The sequence below is a fragment of the Benincasa hispida genome, chromosome 12 (assembly GCF_027475165.1).
Source record: "Benincasa hispida cultivar pf3 chromosome 12, pf3_genome.v1.1, whole genome shotgun sequence".
NCBI lineage: Eukaryota > Viridiplantae > Streptophyta > Magnoliopsida > Cucurbitales > Cucurbitaceae > Benincasa > Benincasa hispida.
Genome location: NC_143489.1, coordinates 68,783,876 through 68,811,322, shown reverse-complemented (window position 1 = coordinate 68,811,322; position 27,447 = coordinate 68,783,876). Strand labels below are relative to the sequence as shown.

The 27,447-nt window shown below is 33.8% G+C and overlaps 1 protein-coding gene and 2 pseudogenes across 1 annotated transcript; 1 reads left to right on the top strand and 2 right to left on the bottom strand.

The window, feature by feature from the left end:
- Nucleotides 1–4,951: 4,951 nt before the first annotated feature.
- On the bottom strand, nt 4,952–8,303 carry LOC150032162 (uncharacterized; annotated as a pseudogene).
- Nucleotides 8,304–17,897: 9,594 nt separating this feature from the next.
- LOC120092647 (uncharacterized) lies at nt 17,898–22,931 on the top strand. The gene is made up of 8 exons (XM_039050793.2): nt 17,898–18,191; nt 18,304–18,434; nt 18,615–18,692; nt 18,773–18,817; nt 19,190–19,234; nt 19,880–19,931; nt 20,069–20,165; nt 22,543–22,931. Exons 1-8 carry the CDS (start codon nt 18,074–18,076, stop codon nt 22,706–22,708), a joined length of 732 nt encoding a protein of 243 aa, XP_038906721.1. The 5' UTR covers nt 17,898–18,073; the 3' UTR covers nt 22,709–22,931.
- Nucleotides 22,932–23,149: 218 nt separating this feature from the next.
- LOC150032161 (uncharacterized) lies at nt 23,150–24,266 on the bottom strand (annotated as a pseudogene).
- Between the last annotated feature and the right edge of the window lie 3,181 nt (nt 24,267–27,447).

Genomic DNA, 27,447 nt, shown 5'->3' with positions numbered 1-27,447 from the left:
GGGATGACAGTTGTCACTAATGACAAAAACGAATTAATTCCCATAAGAACGACTACGAGGTGGAGAATTTGCATGGATTATCATAAGTTAAACTTGGCTACTAAAAAGGACCACTTTCCACTCCCGTTCATTGATCAGATGTTAGACAGACTTGCGGGAAATGAATTTTTCTGTTTTCTTGACGGCTATTCAGGGTACAATTAAATAGCAATTGCGCCAAAAGATCAGGATAAGACAACATTCACGTGCCCATTTGGTACATTTATATTTCGATGCATGCCATTTGGACTCTGCAATGCGCCAGGCACGTTCCAACAATGCATGATGGCAATATTTTCAGATTACTTGGAGGAGTTAGTCGAGGTTTTCATGGATGATTTTTCAGTCTTCGACAATAATTACGACTCCTGTTTATCTAACCGGGAAAAGGTCTTGAGAAGATGCGTGGCAACAAAGACAAGGCCGAGAGGTGAGTCTTAGTGCGAATTTGCCAGATCGTCGTTGTGAAGCTCTGTGCTTAGATCCCTGCTACCGGTTGAGCAAGCCTGAGAGGGAAGCTCATCCTTCCGTTCACTTCATCCACGCCGGCAAGCAAATCTCTATTCAGATCGGCGCTAAGACATTGCCGCTTATTTGTATTTGTTTCTAACTCTATTTCATAAAAGTGTATTTCATCTTCATAATCTCTTCATTCACAAATCATGTATCAGACGCTAAATAGTTTTATTGAATGTCTCGATCACTTTCACTTCCACTTTTCTGTCTACTTCCGTTCCTCCATTAATCGTTTTCTCCATGAAGTTTTCTTAATACCTTGGTAATTAATATGGATTAAACGAATAACTTAATCTGTGCTAAAGAGATAAATGAATTTAGCTAAGGCATGCTAGACGGCATCTACACCTGTGAGAGTAGAAGTGAAGATGTTATTCTGATCTGTCGAGCGAAGGTTAGAAGAATGCGTTAACTAAAGTGAGTAGTACTTCCAGAGATGGAAGCAACCTTGCGTTCATACGTTCATCCCTGTTTCATCACAGAGATGTGGGAACATGGCCGATCACCGAGAGGTGTACGCCAAGGGAAAAGCGGAACGATACTTATATCTTTAACGTAATTAAGGAACTTGTGCTATTTATATTAGTTATTTTTTCTGTTTCTGCTTCGTACATAAGACTTGTCACCGCATTACACGATCTTTGCATAATCTTCACAGCCAGCCTTGACCTCAGTATCTTGTATCATGAATCCTGTATCTTGTATCATCTTAGCTTAGATTTACTTTATCGTAATTTACTTTAATGCAATTTATGTTATCATCGTATTTTTACCGCTTTACTTTACTTTATCGCATGTTTAATTACTTGTACACAAATTCTTTTATAAATTGAAAAACCCTTGGTCACATATATCACAAACATAATGCAATAACCTAAAACAGTCCCTGTGTTTGACATCGGATCACACCAAGAAACTTGTGGTAAAATTATACTTGGTTTCAACGCAAGGAAACTTGTGACAATGCACAACATACTACAAGAACATTTGTTAATAACACATATCTAGAAGTAGTATCACATATCATCGCATAAAATCTACATTACAAGTTTACGATGCATAAGATAAATTTTTTTTATAAGTTTATAGCGCCGTTTTCGGGGAACTGGTAACGGGGACATGGACTTGAACCTTTCTTGCATCATTATATAGTTTATGTCACAACAGTGTTCTTCATAAATTGTACGAAAATGGTGAACTGATATGGGTTTTCAGTGTTTTAGCATTTAAATCTTTTCAATTATGTTGTAACTCTTGTAATTGACTCTTATTTGATGAGTCTTAATGTGTGTTTAAGTGTCTGTAATTCGTTTGAAATCATTAGAATTGCAATTAGGATGTAATTGAAGAAAGAAGTGAAGAAGGTCAAGTAACAGGAACTGGGAATTCAAATCACTGTCAAATACTCGATGCTTGATGGAATACTCAATGGTATTTCATGAAATACTCGATGCACGATGCCATACTCGATGGTGCTTGATGCGTTTACTCGATGATATTTCATGAAATACTCGATGCACGATGCCATACTTGATGATACTCGATTCGTTCACTCGATGATATTTCATGAAATACTCACTGCTCGATACATGATGCCTTACTTGATGGTCGATGGCATCTACTCGACGGTATATTGTGAAATAATTGATGTTCGATGATGCTTGATGTCATACTCAATGCACACTAGCATACTCGATGCTGAGTGGTATGCTCGATGGTATTCATTGCTTGCTAATACTCGATGGGTTTTTCCCGATTCAAGGTGGTTCAAGCGGTCCAGAAGGTCTTTGAAGCCGATTTTTCTGATTTATGTAATATCTAGGCCTTTGTTTGCTTGGAAATGCCAAAACCAAAACCATATCAGTTTTGTGTTTAATTATTTATGCATCTGATGTATGTTATAATTAAATAAATCTTGTATGTGTATAAAGTATGCCATGTAGAATTAAAATCCCACCATAGGAAGCATGTTACGTGTATTGAAGTATGTTATAAAATTGTTATAATGTATAGTATGCATTTATAGGGTTTCAATTGTTTTAATATAAAGGTTATGTTAAATATTGAATGCCTTTTATGCATGTTATGGATGTTTAACATGTCTATTTTTGTAAGTTGTTATAAAATTAAATTAGACATTAAAATCCATAATAAAGATAAAAAGCATGCTCACTTAGGTTAGTAACTTGTTTTAATAGTTAAAATAGGTCGTTATCTTATAAAATTTGGTTACAAACTCAATTAGTTCACAATCCTGTCTAAGGTTGAGAGTATTTAAGTTGACGCTTTACATAACACCTCCTACATGGGGATTATGACTGAAATAATGAGAATTGATAACCGGTTTTATGAGTATTGTGTGAGCGGTGTGAGGTTTAAAATCAGTTTTAATATCGTAGGTTAAATCCAAATATAAACGTTATACTTGGATAATAAACATATAGACTTAGGTTGTTTAAAATTAGCCGTAATAAACCTAAGTTATAGAATACCCAAACTTTTAGAACTCTTCAGTGGTATTAACATATATACGATATATCGTTTTTAGCTCTCACGTTCTCAAGAGTTCACACCGTGAGATCCATGCTCGACTTTGTGTTGATTTTATCTTGACTGCTTCATTCGAAAAGTGTTTGCATGAGTCAATAACAAAGTGAATGAGGGAAGTATTTCATAGTAAGTGGGTGAAGGAAACGTGTCAATGTATCCTACGGTCTCCTCCATTAGTTTGAACCGTGAGATTCCTATGTTGTGTCTGCTGTCGTTTTTAGGTGGCACTAGCTAGTCGTTAACAGCGGCGATCGCTTCAGAAGGTTGTAACATAGGATTTAGAACAGCTCAAGTTTCATAAATGAATATTGTCTTATAGTTCCATCTTGTACATTGTCTTCAAATTTGGGGGCATGTTCATACCATTCTATCATATCTGAAAATGACAGGCCACACTTATAGAATTACTAAGTAAGTTCTTGATCGAAAGACGATAGCTAAATGACTGTTAGAATATGAGATATTCTGGAGACAGTATTTAGTCAAGAATGTCTTGCTTTAGTGAATAAGTATTTGACATCATCAGGTAGCACTTATTCTAACTCACTATAGTATCATTGGAAATAAATAAAGATATATGAGAACTTTATTAGTTTTTTTTTGCTAAAATTGGATTTAGATGCACATTATTAATAGAATTTGTTTAATTTTTTCAGCATGTCAAACCAATAATAAAACTTCTAACTTCTGACAAATTTAATGGAGAGGGTTGTTCCAACTGGAAGTCAAATTTAAACACAATATTAGTAGTTGATGATCTGAGGTTTGTGTTAACGGAGGAATGTCCTCTTATTCCCAATTCGACTGCAAACCAAAGCGTTCGGGATGCTTATGATAGGTGGGTAAGGGAGAATGAAAAGTCAAGGGCCTATATCTTAGCGAGCACATCCAATGTGCTCAACAAGAAACATGAAGCCATGTTCACAGCCCATGAAATTATGGTGTCATTATAGGATATATTTGGGCAACCGTCATCTTCTGTTCGACACGAGGCTATAAAGTATATTTATAACTCGTGAATGAAAGATTGAACCAATGTCGAGGAACTTGTTCTCACTACTACAGAAATAGTGTTTCATGACTTTTTAAAAATGACAAGAAAAATGACACTTGACATTTAGAAAAGTCAAGAAACACAGACACTTGACATATTTGAAATGTCAAGAATATGGGCATTCTTGACAAGGAAAAAACGTCAAGAAATTTTGTGAACTTGACATTTAAAAAACGTCAAGAAACACAGACATTTGACATTTTTGAAATGTCAAGAATATGGGCATTCTTGACAAGGAAAAAACGTCAAGAGATTTTGTGAACTTGACATTTAAAAATGGTCAAGAAATTTGCTTGTGATTTTTTTAGGAAAATCTACAATGTTGACGTTTGCTCATGTATTTAGATCTAACAACCACATTTGGTATATATATGACATACATTCATCAATCAAATAAACAATATACACACATTGACAAACTTATATATCAACAAAAAACCACCAATATATTTTTTTTATAAAAACTTAACTTCTTTAACATTGTCAATATATACAACCTAAGGAATATAATTCTAACTGTCAACTCATACGGACACTTCCAAAACAATATAAGGAACATAATTCTAACAGTCAACCCAATATGAACAATTTTAAAAAATATATTTCCAAAACTTCTATCAACAAAACCATCTATCTACCCACACATGTATCAATCCAAAACTATCCCACCCCCTCTCCCCCCCTCGGGTGCATATTTGAACAATACCAAAACATATTTACACCTATATGGATATGAAGTAAATCCATAAATTGATCAGCCGGAACAAACACATCCAAAATGACCTACCACGATCACATGTAGCAACCTAAAAAATCAGCCAACTCTATCCGCACCTCATCTAACTCGATTTGTGAGTACGGTTTCCTTGTATCAATCTATAAACATAAAAGCCAAATAATATAATGGATTCTATTTTTCTCTGTGCTATTTGAAATGTCAAAATAACGATAGCATACCAAATCTGAGATGACAATGCTTCTTTTAGTCACAATATCGCTCATATACCTCATGACGTAGTATCCACATTCGATGCTCCCAACTTGTAAAGGACACTATAGAGAAAAAACCAGTAAAAAAGAATGAAGTAATCCTTACACATATGATGAATAAGTAGTCATTGTTAATTTATACTTGCCTTTACTGTTCTCCATAAGGTTTGTTTCCAGCTTTTTTTTTAATATTCTTTTGAGACTGAAACATCCCAATTGCCCTATTTGTCAAGAAATAACCACAAATTATTATAAGAGAAAGTAAACTTTAAAACAAACACTACAAATAAAAAAAGTTAACTTACGTGTCAGTTATATATCGTTCACCTGCCTGTGATGTTGTCTTTATTGAGTCTAGGTAGTACACAGTATCATCGTATGCATTTATAGCAAGTAGTGCCCAATGATCACTAGTTAATAAAATATAATTAGTATTTTTAATGCTAATGGAAATTGATAAAAACAAAACGTGTTTTAACTCACCCAGGATTAAAAGGAGCAAGAACTAATTGGTTTTCTTTTGAGAACATCAGTCTATTACATAGGTTTCGAGTTTTAACTTCCTGAGAGTTATGTCTAGAGGAAATGAGAGATGGATCTACCATAGTGTATTGTGAACTTTCCTTTGAATCAATAAAAGATGAGTGCAAGTATCTACAAAAGATTTATAACATAAATATAGATGACCAAAATTGGAAAGAAACGTCAGAACTGAAGTTTACAAAAGTAATAACATTACTTATGCCATGTAAGCCACCAAAGTCATTCTCTTGACTTCATACATGTTACAAAAGTTAATTATGTCCTCTCGCAGGACACAACTCTTTCGGCTGATGCCAAAAAGTCCAACTGAAAGTTGTAAAGAAATACTAGGCTCTTTTGCCATCACCTTCTCAGCATATCTAAGAATGGATATAAAGATACAGGAAGAACCGATGTTGAGTCATTAACTTCTTTTTTTCTTAATCATTTCCATTGAATATTTCTCCTAATGCAGTAAAATCATAACAACAAAAGTATATAAAGCAGAAAACTTAATTGATTTTATTAGTGCCACTTACCTTAAACATTTTCAAATCTTTTGCGTTGCAATTTACATTCATCTTTATCTTGTCTCTTCGTTTCTCTAGAGACTTAATCTCCTCCACCTTAATCTTCTCTTTCTGTTTTTTTTTTCTTTCATATGCAATCTTCATGTTGTCTTTTTGTTTATCTTGAGATTCGATCTGATCTGTTAAAAATTGCTTGGAGCAACTTCCATGTCCAGAAAATGCTGTAGAAGATGAAATTTGAAGACGAGCTTCTAATTCCTAGCACGTTGACAAAGTGTTTCATTCTCACATACAATTTTCTTGTTTTCATCATTCCCATGTTTTGACTTTCGCTTCACTGTATGAAAGTAAGCCGTTGGAGTAACAAAACCACCAACCTCATGCACACGCCCGTGCTTTTATTGAGTACCCAAAGCTTGTGTTAAGATATCATTGGGAGAGTGATGTTTGTGGCACAATGAATCTGTATTATTCTTTGAGATCTCATCCTAAAAAGAAATGGAATTTAATATAATTAAGCTATATGTCATATACTTCATGTAAATTTAATACTTATCTTTAATATAATCAAGCTATATGTCATATACTTCATGTAAATTTAATACTTGTCTTACTATTCGATTGACGACTTCTTAAACATCTTCTTTGTCGTATTCTCCTTTCTTATTAACTCGAGCCTTCTTCCATAGTTTAGCTCGATCGAAATCACTTTCGTTTGATGATACTTTCTTCTACATTCAAATGAAGAAAAAAAATTAGATATTGTAATAAATTTAGGAATCGTGAGAACATATACTAAATTCTTACCATCTCCTCAACAAGGTTAGCATAACCTTTAATTGAAATTCGATGATTGTACTTATTCTTAGATCGGCGTTCTTGTTGCAAGCGTCTTTTTTCTATACAAACGTAATGATTATTAGTAGGGAATTATTAGGATTGATGTCCTAATTCTCCCAGAGTCTCGTTGTTTTTAATATATACACATTGTTTTGAATAAATATGAGTTATTTCATTCTGGCATTTACTCATATCCAATAAACAAAGCTCCATGGTTATTGTATGTAAACTTAAGCATGTATATGAGATATACAAGTGGATCATGCCTTAAGTGATAACCTAAATAGGTTTGTAGTATAAGGATTAAGGTGGGATACCTGATCCTGGTGACACTACGGATACGACCCGCATTGTAGAGGTTTGTAAGTATTGTGAACTACTATATATGGTAGATCCTTACCATTCATGTGGAGACATGCGAGCGGGGGTGTCCTATACAAAGAGTTTGTATAAGATCGGACCACGAGATGATTCGTCTCTGTATATAACGCAGTTGATACTAGAGACTTACATCTCACCTAAACGACCATAGGTGACATGACCTCAATCCTGAGTGTTTTGGGAATTCCTGCCTTTGAGGGCGGTTCTTTGATTAGTATAGGTGAGAGTAGCCAGATTGCCAACTCAACCTGCCTACCTTTTTGGGGACTTGTCTTATTTGGGAGCTAGGAACTCAGTTACACAAGATGGAATTCACTTCTTCCCTGAAGCAGGGGTAAGTAGATTAATTGTTCTCTTAAGGGCTAATTCCGAGGCTTGAACATAGTGGCCACAACTTCACTTTGGAAGAGAGGACTCAGTCATAGTAAGACTATAATTTATGTTCATTAGAGAGATCAGTGGTACTTAAGGAGTTAGATGTAACTACAGGGGCATAACGGTTATTGGCTGAGCTGTACTTACGAGCGATCTGTGAAGGGTTGTCGCACTGTTGATTGGTTAAAATGGACACAATATATCTTTAGTGGAGTGTGAAGGAACTCTTATTCAAGAGTACCTATGAGCAAAAGTAGATCTTTCCAATTCATTGTCATAAAATTTCCACATATACATTCAAGCATACTAATACACATTCATAATGCTAAATTATTGACATGCTCAAAGGACCAATAAATAAGAGATCGAGAGATTATACCAGTTGTAGACTTATTCTTCACAACAAACCTCGTTTTTGCTGAGACGGTAAGCAATCGCTCAACAAAACCTAATCGTCTACCTCGAACAGTCTCCACATGAACAGAAAGAAACGAGGACAACACCATCACTCAAAGCCCTCAGTATTATTAGAGTGAGAATCCAAAGGGTGGGCTTTGTTTGGATTTGGTAGAGGGAAGGAGGAAGGGAGATCGTATACAACGATCAAGCAAGTAGGAGATAGGCTCGCTTATCGTATAGACAAAAATGCTTGAGCGTTTAGGTGAAGTATACGATCGTGTAGGAAAAGGTAAGCGATCGTCTAAACGGTCGTGTAAGAAAAGCTAAGTGATCGTCTATACGATTGTTTAATAAATATCGGGCGTTAAACAATCACTTAGGAAAAGGTAAACGGTCGTTTAGTAAATAGCACGCGCGGATGTAATCGTTAAACAATCGCTCAGCACTATTGTATAAGTAAGCGATGACACTCTTCAACACAATGTCCGCGCATCCAATGCTTAACATATCGTGAGCTATTTAAGAGTCTCAAAGTGATTTTCAACTTACTTATCCATTATGAAAATAGAAGAGACGTCGTCCTATTACCTCTTTAACCGTCCTATTACCTCTTTAACCGTGAATAGCTGACTAAACTCTTTAGCCACGAGATCCATCATCCGTTAACTGTCAGGCATTCCAATAAAGTAACAGCTGAACTCTTCTTACCACATATATATTTATGTGTCCATTGGATATAACCAATCATGAGTACGATGACCCTTCACAGATGCTCGTAACTATAGCTGGGCCAAATTACTGTTTTGCCGCTGTAGTTACATCTCACTCCTTAAGTACCACTGATTCCTCTCATGAACAATACAACATAGTCCAACTATGTGTGAACACCTCTTGGGCCAAGAGAAGGTGTGTGGCGCCACATCCTTCAAGCCCCAGAATCAGCCCTTAAGGGAGCTATCTATCTACTTACCCCTACCTCGGGGAAGGAGTGAATTCCATCTTGTGTAGCTGAGTTCCCAGCTCCCAAATCAAACGAATCCCCAAAATGGTAGGTTTGAATCGGCGACCTGGCCACTCGTACCCATACAAATCAAAGAACCACCCTCAATGGTAGGAGTTCCCAACTCACTCAGGATTGAGATCATGTTACCTATGGTCATCCTAGTGAAGTGAAGTCTCTGTCATGAACGATGTTATATAACGAGACGTTAACACTTCGTGGTCAGGTCTTATACAAACTCTTTATATAGGACGCCCTCGCTCGTATGTCCCCAACACGAATGATCAGGATCAGACCATTTGTGACAAGTCACAACACTTGTGACCATTCCACAAAGTGGGTCGCGTCCATAGCGTTACCAGGATAAGGTTTCCCTCCTATATCCATATACTATAGACCATTTTGGTTATCACTCAAGACATAATCCACTTGTATGTCACCACATACATGCTTGAGTCACATACAGATAACCAGAGATTTTATGTTTATTGGTTTGTGGTAAAGCAAATAAAACATACAACTGAGCAAAATACAAGATGTGAAGTAAATATCATATATTATAAAACACAAGCGTTCGTATAAACTATTTACAAACTACAGGAAACGAGACTTTAGGGCATCAACCCTAACAAGATCATCTTTTTCCTTCTTTTTCTTCAAAAAATTGTTACTAAATCCTCTTCTTCTCCACATTCGTCCATCAAATTGTGAGATTTGTATATTTACTCTATTAAATTTTAATTTTTTTAAAAAGAATTATAAATTTTGTTCCTATCAGTTAGGTCATAATTGAAGGAAGTGTCATTTGTTACAAAGACAAGCTCCAGACAGTTAGGGATTTTTATTATTAATATTTTAACTTGTAAATATTATTTTTATTGTGTAGTTATTTTTTATTATTATTATAATTTATGAAGCTCTACATTATTTTTATGTTTTACTCGAGAAATAAATAATTTTTTTTCTTTTGGATCATGACTTTGAATCTAGAATCGATTGATCCTGATGTTCTGTATGATCAATTGATTCATCGATCATCAATTGTATGGGAAGATCATACCACTGGCGAGATATCTAAATTTTGAGAGGCAGTTGTTCATTGCACTTCCCACCCCACCCTACAGGACATAGAAGTGTTGTTCGGATTACCTGTTGACGGCGAGCCAGTTTCCAGAGTAATGCATGATGACTAGTTGAATATTTATCAACTGTTACTCGGTGTGACCCCACCCACCGATAAAATTAAATGATCGAGAAGTTTGACATAGTTAGGGACACAATTTCATGAGCTTGTCGATGATGTAGACAAGGAAGCCGTCCTAAGATATACGCGAGCATATATAATACAGATGATGGGTGGAAGTCTGTTTTCTGACAAATCAAGTCATTTCGTTCACTTGATGTTCTTGCTATTGTTAGCTAACCTCTATGATGCGGGACGGTATTCTTGGGGTAGAGCATATTTGGCATAGCTGTATAGACAGCTATGCAAAGCAACAAAACCTGAAGTTCGTGAAATCGTTGGGCCTCTGATATTTTTGCAATTATGGGCTTAGGTACGGTTTCCAACAATGGTTTCATTGCTCCAACATGTAAATGACGCTCAATTAGCTGGACGAGCTTACGGTTCTTGGTATATTATTTTAATTCAATTTAATTTAACAAATTATTTTATATGACTGATCTAGTTAATTTAAAATCTAAAATTTTAATTTAACAATATAGGTGGAGAGACAAATTTTGTGTGACTAGGACAACTACACAAGTAGTTTGTTAGTACAGATACATGTTTGATCTACTTCAACCTGATCATGTACATGAATATTGAACCAAATTGAACTTTTTATACAAATTTTTAACGTATTTGTTTTTAATATAATATTTTATGTTTCAGATTATTTGGGAGTCTTATGAAGTTGTCATAGACACTTTGCCTAATTTCTGTACAAACGGTCAAAATATATGGTGGACAATAAGTCCTCTTTTATGTTTTTACATTGGTGAATGTCATCTTCCTAACAGGGTAATAAGACAATTTGATTTCCAACAGAATGTCCCATCACCTTGTATTACTGAACCTCTACTGCATGACATCGACCTAAGAACTGGAGATTGGTCTGAAAAAGTTGCACATTTGGTAATGTGGTGGCATTATCGTGTAAGGTTTATTGCAATGGGGGTTTCTTTTGGACAATTTGATAGAGATGATACTCAAAATTACATCGATTGGTACAATAATATTACAAGGTCGTTACTCATCCGGAGCAGCTGTGGGTCATCTGGTACATAAATAAATATTATTTAATTATTTCTAATTTTATTTTATTTTAAAATTTTTCTAATCGTTTATAATTCTTAGAGATCGAACAACAGTAGCCTCAGTGATGTTGCAAATGATCAAAACCAAGTTCTTGCTATATGTAGTAACAACGAGACCTATATAGAGGAGATACATTATATATATGATATACCTATTACTCCTCCACCAGTTCCTAGACATAGGGGACCTGCTCGAGTAGAAGAAGATGAGTTTGATGAGGTCGCCCATGATATGGAAAAATTTCCTCCTATGACTTAGATATAGGGCCAGACTGGTTATGTTAGTCTAATGATGATGACGATGTCAGCATTTGGTTAATGATATTATGATTTAGAGGCTAGTCCATCGTCTTCATACCTGCATGGACATGGGTGTAGCCATGGAGATCATAATGAATATTTATACTATGAAGCGCCTACAGAGGTATCAGAGCAACATCAAGAGAAACCAAAGTAACCTCAAGTTCAAAGTCGACGACGACAACTAGCTCGAAATCAACGACGTCCGCTTTGTGTGACACATTGATTTTTTATTATTATTATTAAATGAATGAGATACATTAAATGATGGAAAGTATGGGCATGCAACAGAAGTAATTAGAATCGATAAGCACTCTAATTACACTTAATTTGAGTTCTAAAAGCATGCAAAACTGATTTACAAAATAGAAGGGTTTCGAGAACATATACCTTTGAAGAATTCTCCAAATCTGAGTTGCTCTCCACGAATTTGACCTTCAAATAAGTAGTGAACCACCAAGGGAGTATTTTCTACTATTCCCCAATTTAGATTTAAATGGTGGAACTCAGTATTGATGGGAATTAAGTGAGGTAAAGGAGAGGGTTTGAGAAGGAGAGAGAATTGTGCAGAATTTCCAAAATTCCAGCATTCACCCCCTCGAATCTGGAAAAATTTGAGCTTTTATGTATCATATACATTCCGCCACTAAAGGAGGTATCCCATTGACACTTCAATTGGAACAATTAAGTGGGCTAGGTGTTGTTATGGAGATGAATCCACCTTGTAAGATGGATTTCCCCACTAACACAATTATATTTTCAATTATATTTTTTATTTAATTCAAAATTAAATCAATTTCTAAAATTGAATTAAAAATTGAAAATTAATTTGATTTTAATTAATTAAATAATAATTTAATATCAAATATTAAATTAATCAAATACCTAATTCATAAATGAATCCTATGCATGTAACTTAATATTTAAACCAACATTAAAATATTGTAAACTCTCTAATTTCATTTAACTTCGATAAATTAAACATTTAATTATATCGAATAAAATTATTCATACCCTAACTTCGATCAGATGTGGGTATCCAATCTCGCCGTTGAGATGTCAAGCGGATTCCTGAGCGTTGACGAATGGTCGACCACTTTTTATGTTAGAAGAGCAAAAGGCTTGAGGCATAGCTGGATGAACCAATGTGAATGAGTGTAAGCTTTGTGACCTGAATACAATTGGTTCTGACCACACTAGGTGCTACCGTGGTTGAAATTGAACAATTCAAATTCAAACCCTAATTTAAAATTTGAACACTTCAAATTGAATTCCTAAAGTAAATTTGAACGCTTCAAATTCACTCAATATACTAATAAACAATTTACGAGCTAGTAGATGAGCCTTATGGACCTACAGATCATGAGCTCCAACGATTTGAGATTAATTGGCTAAACTCTTTAAATCGAATTAATCAATATTCGTTAACTACCGAGACACACCACTATAGCTTAGTAGTTGCACTCTTCTCACTATAGATATATTTCTGTCCACTTGATTTAACCATAACTAGTAAGTCGACCTTTCGTAAATTGTTCGTAATAATGGTTGAGTCAAATGTTGTTTTATCCCCGAAATTACCTCTTGCTCCTTAAGTCCCACTGATCCTCTAATGAATAATTAGTTTGTGATCCAATCACTAAACCAAGCCCTTCTCAAGCCAATGAAAGGGTGGGGCCCTTTATTCAAGACCTGGATTTAGTACTTAATAGAACAACCTTTCTACTATCCCTAAATCAGGTAGGTGCGAATTCCATCTTGCACCCTATGTCCTTAGCTATCTACTCGGTCTTACCCCTGAAATGAGAGGTTTATTGAGCTAATGCTATTTACCCAACCATCACTTATGCAAATCTAAGGATAATCCCGCATAAACAGGAGTTCATAGTTAGCTTAGGATTAAGGTCGAGTTACTTAGGTCATCTATTTGAAACAATCAGTCTTAAACATTAAATAACGTTATAAAGTAAGAGTGACTTATTTCTTGGTCTGATCTTATGAAAACTCATTGCATAGGACGCCCCCACTTCTCATGTCTCCACATGGACGATTTAGGATCATATCGTTTATACTACCTACAAAGCAGGTCGCATTCAATAATGTTACTAGAATAAGGTACCATGTTGGGGTTGATGCCCTAAATCTCGTAGGGTCCCATAGTTTGTAAACCATGTATGAACAAACATTTTCTATGATTAATAATATATGATATTTTATTCACTTCTATCTATGAAATATATGATATTTTAGTTGCATTAACCATAAACCAATAAAATAACATCCATGGTTATCGTTGTAACTTAAACATGTATATGGAGATATACAGGTAGATCGTGTTTAAGTGATTACCTAAATGGTCTGTAGTATATGGATAAGGCTAGGTGTCTTATCCTGGTGACACTACAAGTATGGCCCGCTTTGTAGGTGTTATAATTGTTGTAAAGTGCTATAAGTGATTTAATCCTGATCATTCATGTATTAGACATGCGAGCGAGGATATTCTATACAAAGGAGTTTGTATAAGACCGGATCACGAAATGTTTAGTCTCGTTATATAATGTCGTTCGTAATTGAAACTTTCATTTCACTAGGATGACCATAGGTAACATGACCTTAATCCTGATTGAGTTGTGAACTCCTGCCTATGAGAGCGGTCCTTTGATTTGCATGGGTGAAAGTGGCCAGATCGCCAACTCAATAAGCCTACCATTTTGGGGATTCGTCTGATTGGGATGTTGGGAACTCAACTACATGAGATGGAATTCACTTATTCCCTGAAGCAGGGGTAAGTAGATAAATTGGTCCTTTAAGGTCTGATTCTAGGTCTTGAATGATATGGCGTCACACTCTCTCTTGGTTAGAGAGAGGTTTAGTCATAGTGGGACTATGATATATTGTTCATTAGAGGGATCAGTGGTACTTAAGAAGTTAGATGTAACTACAGGGGCAAAATGGTAATTTGACCCAACTATACTTACAAGCGATTTGTAAAGGGTCATCATACTATTGATTGGTTATATCCAATGGACATAGAAATATATTTGTAGTACAAAGAGTGCAGCTGACGGTCTTTAGTGGAGTACCAGATAATTAACGGATGGTGGATAATATGATTAAAGAGTTTAATCTGTTATTCACGTACCGGTGGAGCTTCAAGCTACAGATCCAAGGTCCCCTTGGTAACTCAATGGATTTAAGTTGTGAATTAGTTTTTGGGTTAATTTGAAATGTAAATTAATAAGAGGGAATTAAATTATATTTGATATAATTAAAGTAATTCAATTATATATGATACAATTGATATAATGTATATGATGCATTATAGTTTAATTGGAGGAACTAATATTTGAATATGATTCAAATATATTTTCTATGAATAAGATTCATAGTTATTAAATTTAATATAAATATGATTTATATTAAATGCCATAAAATAGAGAAAAAAATTGTGGTTTGTATATTGTATATGATGCAATATTAAAACTATAGGTTATAAATATAACATGATAAGTTGGTTATCATATTTATTTATAATTTATTAATTATTTAATAATTATCCTTTTTCTCTCTAACCACTCTTAGTGGGTAGTTATTTAGTTTTGTCGCAAAAATTGGGATAAATGAATATAGTCTATGCGATAGACTTGATGGTCTACACGACAGCCTTGTTTCCTTCTCGATCGTCTTCCTCCTCTAACTCAAAACTCCTCTCTAACCAAAATTAGTCAGAGCCCACCACTCCTGGATTCTCACACCGAGAATACCAAGATCACTAAATGGTAGTGTCCCTTTTGGTTCGAGGATCGCGTTGCTGTTTGCTAGTGTTTGAGGAGAGTTCGTGACTTGTTGATGCGTTCGTGAACAAGTACGATCGAGGGATTAACTTGAAGAACGATTCTTTAAAGGTATAGTTTCTAATTTTTGTTTTTAATTCCATAGCATGCTGTAATTTAAGTTTTATGCATAATCTGTTATTGTTGACTGTAAATGTTTGTGTTCAATCAAAATGGAATTTGGACGATCCGCTTCCGCTCAAAGGTTCTCTGTAAATGAGTTCCTTCATACCCAACCTTATTCATATACTATAGGCCGTTTTGGCTATTTACTCGAACTTTGATCCACCTTTATGTCTTCAGGTAAAGTTCAATATTCATGTAATGGTCATGGATCTTAGTTTATTGGATTTAGTCTTTACAGGTGCAATTTATATATTCAACAGTAACTTTATTGAATAAATGTCAATAACATCTTTTATTGATAACAGAATATGTTTAACTTTACAAACTGCGAGTTTTGGGACATAAAACTTAACATTAAATTGTTGTATTAATATGAACATTTTAATATTTTCAAAGGTGATCGAGACTTATTAAGAAATATAATTGCATAGAGTACCTTAAACAAGGTAAAAGAATAACAATGTTCGAAAGAAAAAGGAATAACAGCGTGATTTGAAAAAAAAAAAAAAAGGTGGTCGAGACTTCAACACTCAACGTACAATTTTCTTTAAAAAAAAAATCCAACATTTGTCGAGTGTTGAAGTCTCGACATACAGAAATTTAAGGAAAAAAATTGCACAAGTCAAATAAAAAAAACTATCATATTTCTCTAAATAGTTTTGAAACTACAATATTTGATTGATTAATTTTAAAAAGTACAATATTAATTCAATTTTACCATATAAAGAGGTATGAAGAATCAAAACCTCCAACTTTAAGGTTGATAACATATGCTTCATGTTGACTTAAGGTTTTTTTTTTATTTATTTAAAATAACATCTTCATTTAAAGACCGAATGTATATTTTGTGAGCCCAAAATGAATTCTTAAACTTTATTTTATTACTTTTTTAATTATTATCCTAGTGGCTACTATTTAATTACTTTTTTATTCTCTTATTATTTTATTTTTTCTTTTTGAAAAATGTGCATAAATAGACCAAATCTATTGGCTATTTAATATAATAATAATAATCTTCTGAGCAATAATGACTTATTCTATTTTTTTTGAGATAGCTTATTTTATTATTTTATTATCTTATCACCTATTGGCTATTTAATAAAATAATAATAATAATCTGCTGAGCAATAGTTATTTTTATTTTTTTTAATACTTATTTAATTCAGGTATTTTTTATTTTTATTATCTATATACTTTTAAAATATTCATTTTGGTCTATTTATTTTCAAAATATTCACTTTTGATCTTTGTATTTTCGATTTTGGTTAATATAAAAAGAGGCAAGCCAAAACCAACTCCTAGAAAGTTTCTGAGTTCGCCTTTCAAAATTACCTATTTGAGGGCTTATATAATATATAAAGAGGAGCCCCCAAATTTAGCTTTTTGAGTAAGGGCAACCCACCTTTTTTAATAGAAGAAAGTGGGATAGCGAACAAAAATGGTCACTTTTTTAAAATTTAAGTATTAAAATAAGCATTTTAAAAGTACATGTACCAACATGAAATAATATTAAAAGTATAAGAATCAAAATAAACATTTCGAAGTAATAGGATAGAACCAAAATGGATTATTATTATTATTATTATTATTAAGTTTAAATCCTATTTTGGTCTCTGAACTTTGAATATTGTTCTATTCTAGTCTCAGAACTTTAAAAAACGTCCACTCTAGTCATTGAACTTTTAAAAAATACTTACTTTAGTCCTCACTATTAAGATTTTGTTTAGTCTCAAACATAATGGTAAGATAGTTTCTATTTTTGGATGACTAGGTTGCCAAATAAGTTAGTCATGCTAAAAAATCTAAGGTTTCAATTTTGAATTGGGTGATGATTTTCTATAGGTGATCTCAAACATCCTTTTGCGTCCAAAATTTTCGCTGTTTACTATTTTGACATGTTGATGGTTGATATTCAATCCATGCTAGATGCAATTTTATCTTTAAACGAATTTCATCTTTAAAATGTAAACATAATTTTAATAGAGAAGACCAAAATAAATACATTTTAGAAATTTAAGGACTAAAATGAACATTTGTAAAAATTTAAAGACGAAAATAAAATAAGTTTTAAAGTTCATGTACCAAAATAGGACTTAAAACGTATCATCATCCTCCTGGACAACAACTATTGGCTATTTAACAAATCACAAATCACTGCACAAGCACAGAACATTTACGCCATTGTTTGAGTTTCTGATTCGCACGGACAGTGACAGATCAATTCGCTCTCCAATTCCTCTTCCTTCTCTCTCTAAGCCACTTTCCTTCGCATCGCATCCCAATCCGAAGGAACTGCGAGATGAGTCCGATTTTGAATGAAGCAGAACCGAAAGAACTGCGAGATGAGTCCGATTTTGAAGCAATCTTCTCCGACGGCGATTATATTTCCGTTTGTGGCTTTGGATCTCTCCTCTCTGGTATGTACGATTGCACTAATTATAAAATGATCGATTCGAAATCATGATGGTTGATTTTGTGTTGTATCTTGTAAGCGATTCGTGTGTTTGATTTCACTTTCTGTCGATTCAGAGAGGAGTGCGCGAAGTACTTTTCCTGATCTGATCAACTTTAGAGTTGCGAGATTGAACAATTTCAGATGCGTTTTCGGTACTATAGCTCCTATATTCTTTGAGCACGGCATTGCTAAATCTGAAACCAAGGTTTTCATTTTCTTTAATTTGAGACTCTGTTCTTACTCTTTTACTGTAGTATATACGATTGAACACAGAGAAATTTTTTGATAAGAGATGGTATCTGTTCTTCCTCTTCCATTTTTTTTCGGTTTTTAAGTGTGATTTCTCTTCTAACCAAAGGAATTTGGCCATACGTCTGAATATCAGGAGATTTCAAGCTTATTTGCGGAGCCCTGTGAAGGAGAAACTATCATCATTACGGTTTTCGAGATTAAGAAGTCTGAGGTAACATTAACAGAACTAAACCTTGATTTGAAGATCAGGAATAATTACTAAATCTCGTGTATACTGCAAAATGTTGTCAGATTCCAGCGTTTATACAGAGAGAGTTTGCGTTTCGATTTCTAGCTGTAAGTCTCTGCTTACTATCCATTATCTCATTTATGATGAAATCCTTTAGGTTATGTTTGGAGAGGTTTTTTCTTTCTTTTTTCTAAGATGACCTCTTCTTCAAGGCAGTTAAGTTTTCTTTTAACGGTTTGTTTCAGATTTAAGTTTGAAAGTGATTTTAAAATAGTTAAAATGATTTTGTCGTACTTTTATTCTTTTTAAATCGATTTTAATAATTTAAAAATTACATTTAAAGATGTAAAATTAAATATGAAATTGATTTTGAATGATGAAAAATATGTTTAAAAGTGATTGTAACCCTTTCAAATTCACTTTCAATCATACCATTAATTTTTTTTATGATATCATTTGAGATTGTGTATTTGATGTAGGTTCTTCCTGAAACACTAGATGGAAAGCTATATCATAAACCAGCGGTATGTAATGGTAGATGATTGTGCAATCTGTTGAAAATTAATCACATTCCACGTCAGAAGACCTCGAAATATTTATAAAATTAGTTTAAAGATTTGCAAGAATTTAATTTCCATATTTGAACATGTATTTTTTTTCTAATTTAGGTTTAAAATCGTTTTCTAATTTAATTTTAACTTAAAACATTTTTCTTTATTTAATTCAGATCTGAAAACGTTTATTAATTTATTTTTGTATATCTAGAAAACGTCTAATATTAGATTCTTAAAAATGTGGTTTTTTGAGTTCTTCGAGAGGGAGCATTTCGTTCGTATTGCCTTTCTCTTTTTTTTTTTTTCATTCTTCTAGTTTGAATAAAGTTTTCATTCGATTTCAATCTTTCTCCAACGAGTCCGTCAGAGAAGGGTCTTGTGTTAATCTTGGAAAGTAACCGGCAAAAAACGATTTCATACTAAAGTCGTACCGTAATTTGCTTTCAAGGTCCTGGTTATTCTAGGACACAGTAATCAATTTATTCGATACTCCATTTCTACATAAACCATATAGGCTACTCCTCTCATTACTAATTCATTTTGAAATAGATTTGTATTATCTAATAGTCGTATTTTATAGCAATGATTGATTGGTATTTTAAATTTACATTACAGGTGCTTTGTTCTCGATCCACTGATGAAGAGTTTTTCCAAGTGAAATGCAAAGGTACTCTTAGTTAAACCAAAATATTGATGAATGATTGTGGAATTCAGGGTAGAAAAGCCTATAAATTGAGACCAAAAGAAAATGATACTCCAAATAAGAATTCTTACTAAATGCAAGCTCATTTCTATTAATACCAGGAAATAAGGAAATTTTTATTCAGTATTATGGTCGTTATAATGTTGATAAGATCTGGAGAGATGATATCTTACCTTGTCGCACCTATCTTCGACACTGGTAAGTAATTTTGCAATACATCTTCTGCATCTTTAAACTTAAATTTTTTTATGATAGAAATAAGATTCAGTATGAAGCTTAGAAATAAGGTAATGTTTAATATTGTTTGAGTCCTAATAAAAATGTTAATAAGGATATATCAGTAATTAGTGAGGAAAGTTAGAGTATTGAAGTTTGTAAATTTATCGAGTAACTTCATTTTTCCCTCTTTTACTCTCTCCCCTCTAACATTTTCAATGATTCTATTCGTTGATTTCCTTCTATGACCAACTTTGATGGCAATCATCATCGGATACCACCTTTGGCAACAACTGTTGGCAACCCCAGTGACATGCTTTGATGACCACATCCGATAAACTAACTCTGACAAGGACCACCTTCGCACAACTACCTCCGATAAATACCACATTTAGCATCAACTCTAGTGACCACCTCCAATGTCCAACTTTGTGCAACTACCATCTCCATAAGCTAACTTCAATAATCACCTCCAATGACTAACTCCATTGAGCATCTTCAACTATTAACTCTATCAACCAACTCAACCAATCATATACTAAAAAACAACCAAAAAACTTGACTGGTGAAAATGTTTTTAAATACAAAATAAAAATTATTAGTTCATAGTATTTAATAATTGTCTTACATAGTAATTTAATATTGGGACATAAATTCTCATGATTTTACTTTTGGTTTTACTCAAAAGACCTCGAATCATTGGAGATATTTATGTTCCCATATATATATACTTACAATCATCTTCTTATCTAGTTGATGTGAGAATTTAGTCGCATTCTCAACTCTAATATATATGCATAATAAACCCCAACCCACAATTTTACATAAGATGTCATATAAAGTCATAAACCCCTTGATAACCTTTTATTTATTTATTTTTTTTTTTTTTGCGCATATTATACTTATACATTTCACTAATGTGAAATTATCTTATAATTTGGTTGTTCACTACAACCAATATCACATATAATAATATTAAAAGAATTATATCGTGGACTTTTTCTAAGTGTTTTCGAAACATTATCGTAACTCGAATTATTGAATCTACAAAGTTTTAATGTATTCAAAATACATTTACACCAAGGTAAAATTTCAAAAGTATAAACATATATTTATTGAAGTCATTTGCCCATATTATTGTATAAACGAAAAATGATAGTGATTCTCCTTTTATCACATCTACAATCATAAAGATAAACAAAATCTTCAAATTTATGAAATACAAAAAGATAAAACATTATATTAATCTAAAAAATTAATAATTTAGTGAAAAGTAGGTTATAACAAAGGTCTTATCATGATTATTATCATGTAAAAAATTATAAAATATATGTAAAAATTGTAAGTTGACATCTCAATTGATTGTTAAAAATTTTAAGAAAATATGTGTGCAAGTAAAGAATTAAATAAAAAAAAGAAGCAAACAAAAATAATTACTAGAAAATCATATTTTTATGATTATAAAAAAATTGCACCAAATATTTTGGGTGTACATGAGTTGAATTGTGGGGTTTTTTTGGACCAACCTGAAAGTTTAGATTGATCGAGTTGGCAATCCAAATGACTTGAACAGGGTTTTCAATCCAACCTTTTTGGGTTGGGTCGTCGAGTTATTGTTTCTTCTTTTGTAAAATATTTAAATTTATCTACAAACACATGTTTAATAACTAAAATCAAATAAAACTCAAATGTTAAATATCAAATATCTATAATATTTATTGTAAACTTTAAACGAAGACAAAGATGCCTAAAATTTTTTTTCACAAATTCATCAATTTTAAAAGAAATATATATATTTTTTATTAATACATATGTTATTCAAGTTGGGTTAAGGTAATCCAAAAAAAAAAAAAAAATCAACCCAAGACTCAATCCAACCCAACAAAAATATAGAGAAAATTCAACTCAACCCAAAAACAAAATTAACCAAACCTAACCCATACAATTTATGTTAGATAGTCTGAGTTATTTGGGTTGTCGAGTCACTTGAATACCCTTACCAAACTTAATAACTCTACCCAAACATGGAATTCCTAGCTATCCAACTCTATACCCCAAATACAAATTTCTTACCACACAAACATATTAACTTCACAAATATTTTAGCTTCTGACTTCTATAAAAAGCCTCTGAATGATCAATTTGAACTTTTGAGAAATCTAAAGAGAAGGAGGGTCTAAATACCTCACACACTTATTTCTCTTTTTAACCCTTTTATCATTTACATTTTAATATATTTGATCACTAATTGATGAAATTTTGCTTCTGATCGAAAAATTGGGACATGGCATATGTTTGTCAACTTTGTTCATAATCTGTTCATATCAACTTCACAGCCTAAACTGATATTTTTCTCTAGTATTTTAGCTGCAAAAAATTTGGGTGACAAAGCTTACAACAACTTTTTGCATCACACTTTCCTTGGAGATCGTAGGACAACCATCCGTGAATATTTGGCCGCTAATGGTTCAGGCATTATGGAAGAGGAGCCTCCCGAATCCCTCAAATTTCGATATGGCGGTTGATATTTAACTCTAAAAATAGAAATTTAGAAAGAAGGGATTCAATTAAACAGGATTGATGTTTTCATATGTGTTTAGTAGAAAATTTAAAAATTAAATTTTAATTTAAATAATTGTTTAAAATGTGTTTGATATTATATTTATAAATCATAAAACTAGTTGTCTTGTAGTCAAGGACGAAAACAACGTTATCAGTATAGATATCGGTAACTCAAATTTACGGATATATTGACGGATATTTAGATATCGGTGGATATTTCGGATTTATATTAATACTTGGTGGACAACATCAATTAAAGATGAGTTGTTCTTCACTTCAGGTTTATATTGATATCTCGGATTTAAATATTGCGCTATCATGTATGAAAAAAAAAAAAAAAGAAAGAAATATTAGTGAACGAAAGATGAGAGGTAAAACTGCAAATAACTATTGGCAAAAATATCTTACATGCTAGGAACTACTTCGACGTCAACAATTCTAAGAACAACATACACTGGTTCATATATGTTAACCACATTATGAATCGAATCCCGAAAATTATTATTGAGAATACTTGATTCTATTTCTTTACCACGAAGTGTTCTGCTCATCTTATGCTCGAACCAAAAATTACTGTAAACAATTGTTTTAGACCTGCTTTATTCTTAAGTAAACTATCTAGGGCTATGTAATTTGTTGCAAATCTCGTGGCACCAAGTCTAACTATGTCACCTCGACAAACTTCTCTCTTCTTAGCGAGCAGTCAACCATGATTATAAATAAAATCTGTGATGGACCAAGCATTCCTAATCACTTCTTCTACAACTTCGTGCTTACATATATCTTCAAACGTAAGATCGATACAATGTGTTGCACAAGGTGTCTAGTAAAGATTAAAACGTTGCATGAGTTTTTTGCCCACTTTAACAAATGCAGACCCATTATCAATCACCACCGGAACCACATTCTCTCTACCCACATCACTGATAACATCTTTCAGAAGGTCGTATATGTTACGGTAGTCTTTTATTTTGTTTGATGCATCAACAGATTTCAAAAAACAAGTACTACCCCTACTATAAACCATGAAGTTAATGATTGAAAGTTGGGTTGGAACAGTCCAACCATCGCAGCACTCATATGTTTTTCATAATTCTTTCAACCCATTAGCATACTCTCACAATTCTTTGTACTCTTTCTCCAAATATTTGATTTGATCTCGTAGGAGGTAGGTATTTTAATCTCAAGTCCTAAAATAGTAATATACTAATTTAGTATAAATTTAAAAAAAAAAAAAAAAAAAAAACAAACTCAATAACTATAACAGAACTCCTAGGTAAACTTCATTAGAGATGTTCTCTTACAGTCAACTTAAGTATCCAAATTCTAAATAGATTTTTCCTAGATTGAGTTATTTTATCAAATAATATTAACAAAAAGTAAAGTTTATAACCAATATAAACTCGTATAAGATAAGACGACAAATTCACATACCTGCTTGTTGTGCACCGATAATCTTAAGTCAGTCTGTGAGGGAGCTACATTATTGTGTATAAAATACTTGGAAATGAATTTGCCCATCATACTCCCAAGTGAATATTTGGTCAACATATCTTTGACATTTTTTTTGTCAAACGTGTTCTGATCTGTAGAGTAGTTGCTCTTTGGAGCTCTTTGAATGCTTAAAGAATCCATATGACGCTTCTTTGATCCCTTTACCTTTATGCACCCACCCTTCTTGTTCATGTTCCCATTTGAAAGCTTTTGATGCATGAAGAGCTTCTCGATACATACATCATTCATCAACATGAACATCTGTTGGATACATATACACATCGTCATCAGAATCTGATTCGAAAGAAAAGTTTGTTTGACGACCAAGGTTTCCATGCAGTTTTTCACATATATTTTCAATTATCTCATTCTTCTTAGTCTTTGTCTTATCTTTGCTTTGAATGCTCAACTACATCTTTGTCTTAACTTCTGGTGGAACATTAAGACATTTCTTCACATTTTTTTGGGGTCCTATCCAGCAAGATGATACTTAAATCTTGTAATTCCTCCACTTTTATTGACATGACCATAATATCTATATATTGTGCCATTTTTATTCCTTGAAATTTCGATGCAATGGGCACATGTACTATGAGCTCGTCTTGTTGAATCTTGAACTTGACCTTCACCTTCCATGTTAGATTTCGAACCTAAATGAATTAAAAATTATAACATTAAACTTGTATAGTATAATAAGAACATAAAAATCATTAGACATATCATAATATAATAAGGATTTCTTAAATAATAATAATAATAATAATAAGGGTAAAACATAACATAATAGAGAATAGAGATACAAAATGCATAACACAATATAATATAAATACAAAATTATCGAATTCAACATGACATAATACGAATGCAAAATGCATAATCCTAAACTTTATATAATATAACATAATAATGAGTACACAAAAACACACAAAACAAGGGACAACCCTTCTCCAACAATCAGACCAAAAACATACAACCTCACCCAATAGCCTTAGCCTCTGCTTATGGGAGTAACCCTTTTTCTGACAAGACAAGAAAACATGACTGATGCAAATTGGTATGCTGACAGTGGTGCCTCCAATCATGTTACCTCAAACTTCAACAATCTTGGCAATCCGACTGAATACTCATGTACTGAAGCAGTCGTTGTAGCTAATGGTAATACTCTAGAAATTTCTCATGTTGGAACTGCATGTCTGTCTAGTGATGCCTGCAATTTGAAATTGAATGATATGTTATGTGTGCCTGCCATAGTAAAAAATTTGGTCAGTATATCTAAGCTAACAAAAGACAATAACGTGTTTATTGAATTTCATACAGATTACTATCTTGTTAAGGACAAGGGTACGGGACAAACGGTAATGAAGGGAATGCTTAAAGATGGACTGTATCAATTAGAGGGTGTAAAAATCAACTCGAAGTCAGCATCGCAACCAGTGCACAAGAATAAAGATTTGTCTGCTTTTGGCATATCTTCGAAGCATAGGGTGTCTAAGATTACATGGCATAGAAGGATTGGTCATCCTTCGTAAAAAACACTAGAGTTTATTATCAAAAGTTGTAATCTCCCTATGTTATCTAATGAAGAGCTTAACTTTTGTGATTCTTGTAGCTATGGAAAATCGCATTCTTTAGCCTTCCCTAACTCTAATTCAAGAGCATCTGCAACCTTTGAACTTATACACACTGATTTATGGGGTCCAGCTCCTCTCTTGTCAATAGATGGGTACAAATATTATGCTATCTTTGTTGATGATCACAGTAGGTACACATGGATCTATCCTCTGAGGTTAAAAAGTGACACACTGGCAGCTTTTCAACACTTTCTAACCATGGTACAAACTCAGTTCAATACACTGATCAAGTTCCTACAGTCAGATAATGGCGTGAATTTGTCAAAATACGCAAAGTCTGTCATCAGCTTGGCATTGCTTCCAGATACACCTGTCCATATACGTCAGCACAAAATGGAAGGGCTGAGAGGAAGCACAGACACATAGTTGAGACAGGGCTAACCCTACTAGCACAAGCACATCTTCCCTTACATCATTGGTGGGATGCATTCTTATACTCAACTCTACTGATTAATGGCCTTCCTACCCCTATCTAAATGGACAGTCTCCAATGGAAGTGATGTTCAAAAAGAGGCTTAGGTTCAAGGAGCTTCGAATATTTAGGTATGCATGTTTCCCCTGCTTGAGACCGTACAATTCACATAAGTTGAGCTATCGCACAGAGAAGTGCATCTATCTCGGTCCGGCTGTGAATCATAAAGGCTAAAAATGCCTCAACCCCAGTGGCAGGTTATTCATCTCTCGGCATGTTGTGTTTGATGAAACGGACTTTCCTTGTCAGGTGTCTCCTCCAGCTTGCAGACCAGCCAAGCAAGCAGTTTTCATCCACTTGGTTTCCTAGCTGCCCCTCAGTCAGGTCACACTGCACAGTGACTCCATGCCCTCTACATCCACAACCTCACTCTCACCAACTGTTAGAACAACCCACACCCTATCACTAGCTAATACCTCTACAGACAGCCTAGCCTTCCCATATCCTTCCTCTGATCGTCTACCCACCAATTATGTACTTGACGATCGCTTACCCTCATCGTCTAGTGACCAACCCACTGATCATCTACCCACCAGTTACTTACCCAACGATCGCTCACCTACCGATAATTTACCCAGCGATCATTTACCTACCACCCACTTACCACCGATTGTATACCCACCGATCGTGTACCTTCCGTTTGTTTACCACCTGACTTACCATCACCTACCGCCCAACCCACCGATAGTTCATCTTCATCGTCCCCTGTCCAATCTTCACCCGATACTGTCCCACATCCTGTGCCCGTGTCTACTCATCCCATGATTACTCGAGGAAAGGCAGGCATCTTCAAACCCAAAATATTGTCCTCCCAAACCCAAAAAGATTGGTCTCTAACCGAACCTACCTGAGTCAGTGATGCGCTCAAAACCATACAGTGGAACAAAACAATGAGTGATGAATTTCAAGCACTAGTGAACAATTAAACCTGGACTTTGGTTCCTCCATCATCATCAATGAATGTTGTTGGCAATAAATGGGTATTCAAAATCAAACGGAGTCCTAATGGCTCCATTCTACGCTACAAGGCATGCCTCGTAGCAAAAGGCTTCCATCAAAACCCGGGCATCAATTTCTTTAAGACGTTTAGTCCGTGGTCAAGACA